Source organism: Macadamia integrifolia, chromosome 1 (assembly GCF_013358625.1).
Source record: "Macadamia integrifolia cultivar HAES 741 chromosome 1, SCU_Mint_v3, whole genome shotgun sequence".
In the NCBI taxonomy this organism is placed as follows: Eukaryota; Viridiplantae; Streptophyta; class Magnoliopsida; order Proteales; family Proteaceae; genus Macadamia; species Macadamia integrifolia.
This window is the reverse complement of record NC_056557.1, coordinates 21,606,114-21,618,508: the sequence shown is the minus strand read 5'-3', so window position 1 is coordinate 21,618,508 and position 12,395 is coordinate 21,606,114. Positions and strand designations below refer to the sequence as shown.

The following is a 12,395-nucleotide window of genomic DNA, read 5'->3' as shown; positions in this document are numbered from 1 at the left end:
ATTAGTGATTGGAAATGGCAATGATACTTTTTCTGGTTTGACCCTTGGGTTAATTCTGAAAACCTTGATATTTCAACCTTCAACTCACAGACCATCAATACCTTTGACAAGGTGAATCGATTTATCATGAATAACTCTTGGAATATGATTTGTGTCATCACTTCAACCAAATTTGGTTAATGAGATTATCAAAATTACCTCATCAATCCAAAATGATAAATGGAGGTGTTCTCTGACTGCAAATGGTTCTCTCTCTAGTGCAAGTGTTAGGTTCATTAAAATAATATTAGGTAATGACAATCAGAATGCTTTGAGGGGTATTCGACGTAGATGGTGGAAATTTTTTTTGAAAAAAAAAATTCATCATAAATTTAAAATGTTTCTATGGCGGACCCAATTTTGGTCCAGAACATTTGGGTCAATGGATGAACATTGATAAATCATGTGTGTTATGCAATTGTTCAACATAAACTATTTCTCACCTAATCATTAATTGTGCCTTTACTTCGCACATTTGGGTGGCGTGCCCATTCGGTCTACGTCTGCATAATACAAATTCAACTTCCTTTATGCATGCGGTAAAGTATTTCTTCCTTAATAAAATGCTATATATATTAGATCTTAATTGGTTTTTCAATGTTTTTGCAATTACTATCTATTTCATTTGGAGATATAGGAATGATGTAATTGCATCTACTACCAATCCTAACCCTGTTTCTATTTTAAGAAATATCAATAGATGGATTTCTGATATAATCTTTATCCTGCCTGCCTAAATACTAATGTCTTACTCGATACAGATGGCCTGGCCAGCTTGAAAAAAGGATTTTCTACTCCTTTTTTGGCATACCCAATTTTGGGTTGTGCTGGTGCAACTAATCTTTTGAACTCAGCTTTAGGATGAGTATATGAAATTCTCTCACAGGATCAGTTTAGGATCATCGACTCATATGCTACTACAACTACTCAGCGAGAAGTGGTGGAAGCGGAAGGTATTCTAGCGGGGTTGATGAAGGCAACCATTAGAGGATGGAATATACATGAAGTTTAGATTTCAGATAGACATTTACTTCATTTTATTCCACAACATACTAAGAGAGCCACTCCTACATTTTGCAACCTTCCATAAGATCAAAGAGACTTCACCAAAAAAAAAGAAGATCAAAGAGTTGTCAAGTACCATAACCTTCTACCACAAGGAAGCAGGAAGTCATCTAAGCCATGGACTTTATTTTTAATTTAGCTTGTAAAACTGCCACTAGTGATAAGGGTGATGGACAAAATCGATATGGTGTAAACATTGTAGATATTTAATACTAGTTTTCTTTTCTTATTAAAAAAATAGAAACCTTCAAACCTATAAAAACAATACAAAAAAAAAATTCCAACCCATAAAGAAGTCACCACACATGGGAGTATGAGATGTTTTAGAAGAAAAAATGTTAATATAGCCATTGCCTCGACCCTTCATTGCTTCCTTTAAATGCTTCTTCCAATAATCAAAATCAAAATCAAACTTAAGAAAGACATACATAATCCATGTGTAGTAATTTGTGTATTTGTGATGGTAGCTTTGATTTGAGCTCAAGAGAAGCAAGATGGGCTTCTATTCTTGTTATTGATGGGCTAATTTTTTTTTTCTGCCTTAATAAAAAATAAAGAAAATTTTCTCTTCTTTTTCATGTCAACCAAACATTGTTATGTTTGAAGCTAAGATAAGAAAAAAAATAAAAAATTGAATTTTAAGAGAGATAACATATAAAAAAAAATCATTGAGAAATTATGAATTTTATCTTATTATGTCTTTTGTACGAATGTTGTGATTTGATGGTCAAGTGGTCGAAATATTCTCTCAACATTCTTGGGGTAAGACTGTGTAATTTTCACCCCTAGACCTCGCACATGCGGGAACCTCGTGCAGTGGGTATATCTTTTTTTTTTTGTTTTATATTTTTATACTATTTTATTTTCTTCATTACCAAACATAGCCTATCTTCCATTTTTTTTTTTTATATATTTTTGGCATCTAAAGTCTAAACGCAGCTTAAAAACAAAACATTTTTATATTCGAGAAAATATGATCGAGCTTTGTAGTATAATTTTTTGGGAAAATTGCATGATTACCTACTTTTGAGTATACCTTTACTAAATTGTCCACTGTATGTTTCACTTAACAAAATTATACAACATTGAGTTTTTTGTTTACAAAACTAGCCACTACAGTGTCTCCCCCTCCCTTACCCCTGATCGTACACCTACCCATCTTCCCAGCCCCTCCATCCCCTGCTACCCCATCCTCGATCCTGCTAGTCGACGGTAGACCCAATGACTATCCTCTCCGACCACGTTACAATCCTCTTTGCTGACGTGCCCTCTTCCTCCTCGCTTCAAACAAACCTCGATGTGGGAATCACGATATGCTGTGATTTCTATCTTTGAAAAGCTTCAAACTGCTATGTCGGCGTGAACTCCAATTCTTTATCACTGATGGCACCACCATCTACTGTTGGTGGGTAATTTCTTTTCTTCATTATGATCATCAACCAATTCTCTGCTAATTTATATCATCTCAATAATTCCAGATTTTTCAGTACCCAAAGGATGAAATTAACCGATTGATAAATTTAGTGATTATTGAATCATGAAGTCAAACATCAGAAAGTGGTGTGAGTGGGTTGTGACCAGGGTCCCTCATGTTTCAGGGATCTACACAGCTGAGCAAACCAAATCTTGGAAGAAAATACTGGATGTCCTTCATGTCGAAGGCATCCTCAGATTTTGTCAACCCTGGGGTGGGGGCGTGAGGATTGCGGACCAGGTTCCTGAATGTTCAAGGGATAACAGGTGAGCAAATTAAATATTAGAATAAGGTACTGGATGTATTTCATGCCGAAGGCAACCTCAGATTTTGTCAACCTTGGGTGGGGGCGGGAGGAAATGCAGCGGAGGGTGGGGCTTGATCCTGTACCGTTTCTTCTTCGTCGCCCAACACCAACCCCTTCCCTTGAAAGCGGAGGATCCAACTCTCCCTTTCCCAAATCCCATTCTCCAGCGCTCGAACCCTCTATTGATATCTACTCTCCTCCGCTGCATCCACCATCTCATCTGGTACCGACTTCTCCTCCAACATCAGCACCATGGGGTTGCAGGGCTGAGCAAGGAATCAAGGGCAGGAGAAGGGAAGGTGGAGGTAAGGGTAAAAATGTTAAAGAAAAATGAGGATAAGAATACGATACTGTTTTGGTTAGTTTTGTAAATCCGAATTCAAAAGTGGGTTATTTGGTAAAGATAAATTCAGAGTGGGTAATTTGGTAAAGGCAAACCCAGAACTGGCTAATCTTGTAATTTTCCCTAGTTTTTTTCCCATATAAAGGGAATGAGGAGAATTTCCAGAGGGCGCCAAGACGAAAGATTCACAAAAGGAGCAGGGCTGAGCAGGGGCTAGGGAGAGACGGGAGTGCGCGAGATGAAGTTCAAAGCTTTCCTTACAGACAACGGAGTTGCTCTGCTAGAGAAGAGTGAGTTCATACAGGATAACCCAATATGATTGCCCTCCTTATCTGCGCTGTAGACTATAGTGGTTTTGAAATTTGAATGAAACAATTGATAATTCACATTTTGTCATGTGGGAAATGGATAATGGAATTTCAGGATTCCTCCCGGCGATGGATAAGATGGGAAGGGTTTGTCACCTTTACCTCACTAGAGACCACGCAATGTTTCTCCACAACCTCCTCAACGGCGACGGGGTGCAGTCTATCGCTCAATTCCGCAAAGAATCCCTCTTCGACGACTACCGCATTTCCAGCCAGAACGAGGACCGTATCGCCTTTCTCGTGGATCTCGGCCTCCTCCATCGCGCCCTCCGCAGCAGCGTCAACATCAGCATCGAGGGTGCCGCCGGCAGCGGTGGTGTTGCTGCCACTTCCAATCGCCTCCAGATCAAGCTTGTCAAGAAGCAAGCCCCAAATTCTCGCCAGCCCATGCCTTTCCTCACCTTCGAGACCAAGGTTATATTCTCCTTCCTTGTTCTCTTTTATTATTTATTTATTTTATTTTCGCTGGTTCTTGGTACAGCAAACTTACTGCTGCTCTACCCTCCGAGTACTCGGTGAAGCAACATTCCCACATGAATTGTATGTTATGTTTCAACTATAGTGTCACGAAACAAACAAAAGAATCATGGGATACTGATAATCTCTCATATGATATCCCGATATTCTGGTCTTCTACTATTGAATTGGTTTTGTGTTGATATTGTGTCCATGTGTCAAGTCTTTAACGACCAGTCGGCCTTATGTTTTTGAAGTTGCAAAATAAAGTTTTTAAATAAAACAAAACAACAACAGTCCAAGTGAAAATAACGGGTTTCCGTTAGCGGTGGTTGTTCCCACTGTCGGAGTGTCCCATTTTCATGAAATTTTAGATGTTCTGGTTAGCCAAGTGTTGTGATAGAGCTAATATATGTCTTCTGGCACATTGATATAACAGAATTAAAGCATTCAGCTTCTGTTATGGTGTCAAAAAGAAGAGGGGAAATGCTCTAGTCCCATCCATTATAATTATGTTGATTGAGTTGGACCACAATGCATTTGCAGTCTGATTGAGAGAGTACATTTGTTTTCATTAGATGCTTTGCTGCTGATGCTGCTGCTCCTATTGTAAGATCAATTCGCAAGTGATTTGATCCCAACTTGGACCTACGAATAACTTCAACACCTTACTGCTAGGTGTGATCACATTACAATAATAATTCTCCAAACCAGAAACTGAATCTACAATATAAGCCATTTGCCTATTGCAAAATGGGCCTTAAAGTCCAGCAAACAGAAGTACAAGTAAACATCTATATCCAGATAGTAACTGAGACTCAAATAATGGTCAGAATATGTTCCACTAACCTGAGAACAGAACCCAATAACTGATTGAAAGTATAGTCAGAACACCAGTACCTTAGATCTGGAAAGATTAGGTCAAAACTGAGAAATTTAAGAACTCACAGTAGGAAACCCAGAAAGGGCTAAAATCCTGTTGGTTGAGATCTGAAGTTTCTTGATTTAGGTCATGAAAAAGGAAATTTTCAATAACTTGAGAGTCAAGCCTCCGTTGGCCAAGCAGCCAAGGTCAAGTGGCCCTTTTCGAGTCCCCAATATGGCTTCAAAACAAAGGCTTAAGTGCCTGCAGGATCTGGGAGTTACGGGAGATCGATTGCTGCCCAGAAAATGCTCCTCCAGGTCGCCGCAGGTCTTTGAACAGAACAACACCAACAGACACTGATGTTTGTCTTCAAAAGCTGATGATCAACCTTCGTACAGAGCTTGGAACACACAGGGAAAACATGAAAATAAAGGGAAAGAAAGGAAATCGATGGAGGTGGGGGGGAAGGGGAAGGAAGAAGGGGGTAATGGGTTGAGCCTCTCACCTTAACTGTATCTCACAGCCAACAGTTTGTAGACAAAACAAACACTCTTTCATTACTTCAAATCGTGTAGGACCTCTAAGGAAGTAGAAAAATAGAACCCTTCTTTATAATCCTTTTGTTGATTTCTCATGTTAAATTTATGTAGCAAGTGGAGTATTTCATTAGCCTATATATTATGCATGAGATGGATTCATTGTTGTCTGCCTAGGCATCCAGGCACCCTTTTCTGGAAGGGCGCCTTGGTAGTCTAGGTGTCACCTAGACGCATTGTTGGTTTTTCCTTGATATTCTGTCTCCCTCCAACACCTTGGGTCGCCTAGATTCCGTAATAACTATGGGTGGAGTATTTAATAGGAGCCTCCCTTGTATGGAGTAACCTCAGTTAATTTGTTTATTTTTTGTATGGAACATCAATCTGGTAATACTCCGAAGCTTATTTGGTCTAATGGCTTAATTTTGTCTTATGGTTGTTTTAGGGTTACAAATCTGCAGTCATACAGGATGTTCCCATATCTAAGCCTTTGTCAAGGGCTGATGTTATGGAACTCCAATCTGCTCTTGACTTGGCACAGGACCTGCCCCAGGTCTCTTTCCTTCTCTATTGGACTATTGCTAGAGTCCCCTCTCCTTCCCTGTACTTTCTGAAGTAAAGAAGGTAGCTTCTTAATTTCCTGTTTCTTTAGCTGCTGTCTACCTTTGCAGACTCTGGTGCAGATACCTGATCTACTACAGCTGCAAAACTTTGTGGATCGGCTAAAGCAAGTGGGTGATTTGCTTAATGTCTCCATAACCCAGTATGGGGATCTCCATTTACAAGTTTCAACTACCCTGATTACTGTTGGTTCCGAGTTTCGGAAATTGAGAGTTCTTGGAGTCCAAGGTAATCAAACACACTTCTTTCCAACGTGGCAATCAGATTAGTACATGTAGGTCAAAAATGAAAGAAATCTTTGCCCCCCTCCCCCTATTTAACTTTCATATGACAAGTGTAGTGAATTTTTTTTTTCTTTATTGCTTCATAATTTTACTGTTTGTATCATTCTTCAGTGGAAGCTCCTGCTGGGGATCAAGTACTCAGCGCTCAGTCTCGTAGAGAAGTGGCACTACAGAAGGGAGAAGCTCTTTCTGTGGTTTGTTCTCTGTTTCCGTTTGAACTGAAGTCCCTGCATGTTTATTTACTCGTTCTTATATTTAAGTAGCATGATTTACTCTGCTGGGGTTGGGAAAAGGTTTTGTTGTTGTTGATTTACTCTGCTGGTCAATTTTTCTAGTGTGAGTCCAATGACTCAGTTGAAACTTCTTGTATGTTAACAAATTTTTGTGGTAATGAGCCTTCTGATTTGCAGTCTGCTTAAATCATTAGTCTGGACATTTGACTCTATAAATTACTTCATAGAATTCTGGGAACAACCAATATATGTTACAAAGCCTTATGTCCTCGTGTTTTGGTTTTGTCCAGGACAAATTTTGCTCTTTGGTATCTGAATTGCATGAAAATTTAAACTATTTGATTTGATACTGAATAATGTGTTTGTGTGAATTTGTACAGCATGTGAGCATGAAGCATTTTACCAAGACTCTGTATTGTCACTTGGCAAAGCCTGATTGTGCTTTCTATGGTATGTGCTCAGCAAAATCTTCCTTTGCTTTTGTACATACTAACATTCAAAAATTCGTCCCTTACTTGCGAGGGGGAAAGTTGATTATGTGATTCTGTTTCATGAAATTAGCTGTTTCAGACCTGATTATCAGAAAAATCTGTTCATCTCAGCCAAGCTTCATATTGATGAGCACGTTTATGCCAGTGTGTCTTCATCTGGTATTAAGAGCTTCAGTTTTCTCCTTTGCAGGTATAGCTCCACAAGATGCTTGTTTGACTGTGATATTCCAGTTCTTCATTCCCGGGACACGGCAGACAGATAAATCCATCAGCTTACACTGCAGGCTTCCTGTACTTGACATTGGTTCTAGTTGACATGCTATCAGTTTACCATTATCCTGTCTTCCTCTTTAGCTAGAGAAAACCTTCTCTATTGTTCAAGTGATCCATTTAGTCTCTTCTGATCAGGTTTTTCAATTTCACAATTCTTGTATAGCTTGGATGCACCATATCTTTTAATTTTGCTTGAAGTGCATCATGATTTTCACACTTTCTCTTGGGTACATTTATTTCAATGCATTGTATAGAAATGTAAAATCAAAGGAAAAGAAAATGTCCTATCACTTGGATGTGCATTTGAAAATCTTCTTTATCTTCATGTGGTGTTGTGGACATCTTAATGAAGTTTAAATTGAGCCATGTGTTCTAGTTGTTTTTTACCAATCTGTTTAACAAGATTATGGACACAAGGAAGATGCCAGATGAATGGAGGAGAAGCATTGTAGTACCCATCTACAAAAATAAATGTGATATCCGAAGTTGCAATAACTAGAGGCATAAAACTAATGAGCCTATTAGAATAAGGATTAGTGTGCTGTTGGTACATTGGGGCTTTCCCCCCTCCACCGACCCTAATTAAAGTGGGGCTGTTGGATGAGGGGGTATACTTGTAAATACTTTTTATTTTCAGTTTTGTACTCCTATTATGACTCTATCATATTATGACTCTATCATTATTTTATATTATAAATAGGGGACTTGGGTGATCAGTTAAAGACACACAAGCATTCTCCCATTTTTCCTGTTAACATGGTGTTAGAGCCTATTTTTTGGTCTAGGTTTTCAGTTTCCAGTCCCTTCTCCTTAAAAAATCCCAAACCTTCACCTTCCCTTCCCTTACCTTTGTTAACCTCTATCTTATCCTACCTTTGTCCCATTAACCTATCATAGGGCAGCATTAATTAGGTGATTCCTATGAATCTAGTGGTTGTCCTATACCTTACCTCATGAATTAAAACATAAAAAACCCTCACAAGGAAATTTGGGTTCTTCACTCTCTGCGATTTTTAATTCTTCAATTTTATGGAGTGTGGTTTCTTCCTCTTTAAGGAACACACCTCTACCTCTTGAAGATCAAGTACAACTATTTGGAAGGACTTATCATTATCCACGAGATTATGACATACACAAATCGATTTTGTGCAAAAAAAGGGTTTTCCTCTAAAACCCTGACAAAATCGATTTTTGGGACTTTCTCCTTAGAATTGGCTGAATTTCTTAGGAGATTCTTATCACCATTATAGAGGAGATCGACCAGACTTGTGGCCTTATCTGCCAAGTCTCTATATCAAATCTCCTAAAACCTTAATTTGCTTATCTCAACAGTTCTTCATCAAGCCTGATACTATTTGGAGTACCTCACCACTCACTTTCTGACGGTTAATTTTGAAGATCTGGTATTTCTTTTTATCATTGTCGATTTTTTATTAGTTCAATCATGTCTGAAGTAACTACTGTGACCTCTGGGTCTGATGAACAGAGTCGCAATAACTACATGCCTTTTGGGACTAGCTTTGTGAAATTGGAGGGAACCAATTACCTTGTATGGTCCAGATCTACATATCTTACCATTGTTGGTAGAGGTCTCACTGGCCATATTACAGGAAAATTGAAGAAACCCTCTGATGACGGTACCCCTCAGCATAAATGGGTCACTAATGACTCCTTGGTAATGTCTTACTTGATTTTCTATTCATCAATCTATTTCTTGAGGATTTTTGTTATTAGATACTGCTTCTTAGATTTAGGCTGCTACCAAGAAAACTTATGGGCAACTAGGGAATGATGCTTAGGTATTTGATTTTCGCAAAAAGGTTTGTACCACTACCCAACAGGAACTCTCTGTGTCCAAATATTATGCAAAACTTTGAATTCTATGATATGAATTGGACCACTTTGCATATTATTATCCCAAATATTTTGAAGACAGTACTAGTTACACCAAACATTTGGACAAAATTAGGGTGTATGATTTCTTGATAGGTTTGAATGTCGAGTATGATTAGATTCTTGTTCAGATACTTAACAAATCTCCCTTTCCTACTATGGTTTATACGGAGGAATGTCGTCCTACCTCTATGCTATACACTCCTACTATTGAAAAATCGGCCCTATAGACTGGATCCACTACTACCTCTGAGGGAGCAAATCGAACTGGTGATACTACCAAGGAGATTGTTAAATGTGAACACTGCCACAAACTATACCATACCAAGGCCAACTGTTGGAAGCTCCATGGAAAACTTGCTGATTTTGAGGCAAAGCGTGCTCAGGGTTGATCCAAAACTAAAGCCTATCTGGCTGAGATTGTGGACACTTCACTTGCAATTGATATTGGACTCTCTCAAGAGGAACTCTAGAATTTCAGACGTATGCTTAAGGCTTCCAATTCTTCTACTCTTGCCAATTCAATCGCTTCAGGTTCAAATTTTTGCTCACTCAGATATTTTATTTGGTGGTCATTGTGCATCAGTTTTCTTCACTCCCTGGATCATTGACTCCGGTGTCATTGATCACATGACTGGTTCCCTCAGTTTATTTCACTAGTATTCACCCACCTCAGGTAACGATAAAGTTAGGGTAGCAGATGGCACCTTATCATTTGTCTCCAGAAAGGGTTCTATTAATGTTATTCTTCTATGCCTTTTTTTTCGGTTTTATATATCCCTATTTTTGCTACTAATTTGCTATCTGTTAGTAGTATTACTAAGGACCTAAATTGTAAAGTAACATTTTTTCCTTCCCATTGCATTTTTCAAGATTTGATAACGGGGAAGATGATTGGATGTGGTAAGGTGCAGGGTGGTCTTAATTTGCTTGATAACGGTTGTCCACCTACGGCTGCAGCATCAACAAACCACCCTAAAAATTGATTTTTATAGAAAAACCCAATATGTTCTTGAAAAATGGCTAACACAAGCCATAGATCAAGAGGACAGCAACTACATGCAGTAGCATCAATGAGAAACTATGCATCAAACAGGGATAAAAAACCTTGTCATAAAATCGATAGGGGAGACTAGTGGAGAGCTCTCGGTGGTCTAAGAAGCTACAAGAGGGGAGAAGCAGTGGTGGGTGGCAGTGGAGATTTTTGGCTTTGAAACCATGTTTGATTGTGGGAAAAGAAAATTGGTCTGTCTACTTTAACAGCCATCATTTTATTTATAATGACTGAAATAGGTACAAGTTACAAGTATGCCTTTATAGGACAGAAGTACCCTTATACCCATATTACACCCATAATACAACAGACCCAAATTCCTACCAGCGCTGAAGTAACATTATATTTTATCGAATCAAAATTGCTGAAGAGGAAATGAAAGATGCCCTTCATTGCACTTCATGAGATGGATAAAGGTCCTCAGCAGCTTCATAAATATCATAACCTGAGCTGATAAATATGTAGCCATGCAGCTTTTGTCTTCTCAGGAAACATTACCCACCACATTGTATTCTAGCTGATTATAGCATTACTGTAATTCTCTTCTTACCAATCAGGACCAGAGAAAGAAAAAGTTTTATATTTTTCAAATATCAGTTAGGTGGCTGATTGAGTTATCGTGTTTAGAAAATCATTTCTTCCAACTTATTCCACTTCCCTTCCCTCCCCAAAAAAAGATCTATCCATTTGATTTGCTATGGCTTACGTTTCTAAGCTGTAACCTGTTTTTCATTTTATGGGAAAAGGCTCTCTGAGTCTGAGGCATACTGCATGCCCTCTCATCAGTGGATTATTATATTACTATTTTTTTTAATAAAAAAATAATTTAAAAAATCATTGTGAGAGGGTGTAGAGTAACCTGCTTGTTCAGAGACAGGCTATTTAACTGAATCAAAGCAAGTGTATCACTTTGCATGGAAAACACAGTACAACCAATATAAAACATGTACTGTGAACTGAAAACACAACGAAAACAAAGAAACATGGTAAGGAATTATAAGCACTAACAAATTCCAAAACCTGATCTTTCAGCATAGACAATCTTTAGAAAGAACAAAGGCATTATGTGCACACTGCTCTGTACTCAAATTTGCTTTTGTTTTCACAATGCCTTCTGATGTGCTCTTTCCATGCACCTGGAGGTATAGCACATGGGACCAGTATCCATTACAGAATAATGATACTCCCTCATTTGGTTCTCCTTTAAGAGCAATTGCAGACAAATGATGCCAGTACAGAGTTCTCATAGATGAATTATATAATTGTTCCAGAGTGAGCCAACACCCTTGCATACTGATTGGAGGCCGTTACTCTCACCCAGCACTCCTTTCCATTATGGGGGCAGCTACCACAACACACATCACATCCTCCACTTTCAACTCTCAGGAGAAATGCAAAATTTAATGAAGGTTCCCTGAGCCCGATGTGGGGATCTCTTCTGGCATTCAGTTGAAAGATGTTCTAAATCTCCTTTCACATTTTTAACAGATTTAATGCCCCTTTACATTTTGGAAAGATTCTATCCTCAATTTATTTTTCATTTCCAATCTGTTTGTTTGCCCCAATCAACTATTTTCAATAGTTTCCACATCTTTTTTGAAGGAAAAAAAAAAAAAAAAAAAACCCTTAATGCTTCTTACCCAGGTTCTTTAACTGTCTTCTATCCTCACCCTTTATTTCAAAAAATTTCTTGGCATTGTACTATTGTAACATGTTGGTCACAGGTTTGAAATTTGGAAACAACATCTCTTGCAAAACAGGGGGTAAGGCTGTATACATTTGCCCTTCCCAGACCCTATAGTAGTGGAGCCTTGTGCACTAGGTTGCTCTTTTTTGTTTTTGTCATTCATTCTTTCTTAGTTGGAAAGACCAGGGTAGAGTTAATATTTTCTTGGAAAAGTTACTTGGATACCCCCTATACTATGGGTATATTGCTTTACACCCCAAAAGTTTGAAAAGTTACTTGAACCACCCTTGCATTTAAGATTTATTACAATTAGTTCTTGTCCATTAGTCCGTCATCGTTTAGTGATGAGGTCATGGGTAGGAAAAATCCTAAATGCCCAAACTACCATTTAAGGGTAGTGAATAGA

The 12,395-nt window shown here is 38.4% G+C and overlaps 2 protein-coding genes across 6 annotated transcripts in view; one reads left to right on the top strand and one right to left on the bottom strand.

Annotated features, from left to right (window-relative positions):
* LOC122081447 (probable cyclic nucleotide-gated ion channel 20, chloroplastic) overlaps positions 1 to 12,395 on the bottom strand; it is a 259,284-nt gene that overhangs the window by 188,601 nt on the left and 58,288 nt on the right. The gene's annotated exons all lie outside the window — the stretch shown is intronic.
* Positions 2,227 to 7,657, top strand: LOC122081484 (checkpoint protein hus1). 3 transcript variants are annotated; one of them, XM_042648642.1, is made up of 8 exons: positions 2,227 to 2,509; positions 2,703 to 3,518; positions 3,652 to 4,010; positions 5,899 to 6,006; positions 6,125 to 6,302; positions 6,470 to 6,552; positions 6,972 to 7,041; positions 7,273 to 7,657. In XM_042648642.1, the coding sequence occupies exons 2-8, from the start codon at positions 3,467 to 3,469 to the stop codon at positions 7,395 to 7,397; spliced, it is 975 nt and encodes a 324-aa protein (XP_042504576.1). In that variant the 5' UTR covers positions 2,227 to 2,509; positions 2,703 to 3,466; the 3' UTR covers positions 7,398 to 7,657. The 3 variants fall into 3 exon arrangements, with proteins under 3 accessions (XP_042504576.1, XP_042504569.1, XP_042504583.1); XM_042648635.1 differs by having other exon boundaries at positions 2,227 to 3,518; XM_042648649.1 differs by lacking the exon at positions 5,899 to 6,006 and having other exon boundaries at positions 2,227 to 3,518.